The 1,169-nt window shown below is 57.8% G+C and overlaps 1 protein-coding gene across 1 annotated transcript in view; it reads right to left on the bottom strand.

Moving 5' to 3' along the window:
- Positions 1-209: 209 nt before the first annotated feature.
- LOC310782399 (AT-rich interactive domain-containing protein 1B-like) overlaps positions 210-1,169 on the bottom strand; it is a gene marked incomplete at its 5' end in the record, with an annotated part of 55,244 nt that continues 54,284 nt past the window's right edge. Inside the window, 1 exon segment of the mRNA XM_083643063.1 lies at positions 210-1,169. This exon segment is cut by the window's right edge and continues 365 nt beyond it. Coding sequence (XP_083499189.1) covers positions 516-1,169 — 654 coding nt within the window. The 3' untranslated portion in view covers positions 210-515.

The following is a 1,169-nucleotide window of genomic DNA, read 5'->3' on the forward strand; positions in this document are numbered from 1 at the left end:
CCCCCCCCCCCCCAAAACCAAAACCAAGCCAGAAGGTCATATTGCACAACAGGTCTCTTCAGTCAGGACAAAGGACCTGTACCCAATTATTAAGAGCAAGTTTCCTCTGTCATCATATGACAAGAGGCCTACAGGCCTACTGTATCTACAACATGGGTCACTATTTAAATTACCCCCCCCCCCCTCCCGCCCCTTCCCAGACGAGCAAACATAAAACCCCACAGAGAAGAAACCTACCACATCCATTTAGAAAACATCTGAAGCTCCGCCTAGACTTTGGTTAAAACAAAACAAACGGACACAATTAAAAGAATAGAAAAAAATAAAAATACCAAGTATTAAATATTTTTGTATTAAAATTACTTAAAAATCCCAAATAAACGTTTGCGGATGGAGCCGAGGAGCTATATATATTCTATATATATATATATATTCATTTGTATGTAAAAACATTTGTGTCCTTCTCTTTAAATAAAAAATATAATAGGAGCCAGTTCCCAGCTCGCCGTGTCGTGTCACGAGCGTCCGAGCTTGAACAGTACTTCGCACATGATGTCCGCCACAGAGGAGGCGAGCGGGGCGGACAGCGAGACGTCCAGCAGCCGGCTCTCGTACAGAAGGAACTCCGTGCGGTTCTCCGTCACCTGGGCCATGGCCAGCAGGGCCTTGGCGGCGCGGCACATCATGTCGAGGTTGGGTGGCTCGGGCGCGGCGCCGTGCGGCGCCCCCTGGTGATGGTACTGAGCCACGCCCACGTTGTCCTCCAGGAAGCCCAACAGGGTCGCCACGCTGCCCCTCTGCAGGGCCACGGCCCGGGCCGCGGCCGGGTCGCCCCGGGCCAGGTTGGACAGCACGGCCACCGCCATCTCGCGGCACACCGGGCTCCTCCTCTCGCCCACGTGCCGCACCAGCGCCGCCAGCAGCTCCTCCTGCCGGCGGGCGGGCGGCGTGGCGAGCAGCAGGTCCACGTTGGCGTCCTGAACGCTCAGCTTGCAGAGGCACTCCAGCACCAGGCGGCGGGGCGACAGCGCCGAGCGGCCGCCCAGCGACGGGAGGGGGTCCTGGGCCTCGGCGGCCGGACACACGGCCCAGTGCAGCAGGCCGTCCAGCACGGGCAGGCACACGCTCTCGGGGTACAGCGACAGGTCCAGCTGGCCCGCCATGTTGGC

The sequence above is a fragment of the Poromitra crassiceps genome (assembly GCF_964638095.1).
Source record: "Poromitra crassiceps genome assembly, chromosome: 9".
Classification (NCBI taxonomy): domain Eukaryota; kingdom Metazoa; phylum Chordata; class Actinopteri; order Beryciformes; family Melamphaidae; genus Poromitra; species Poromitra crassiceps.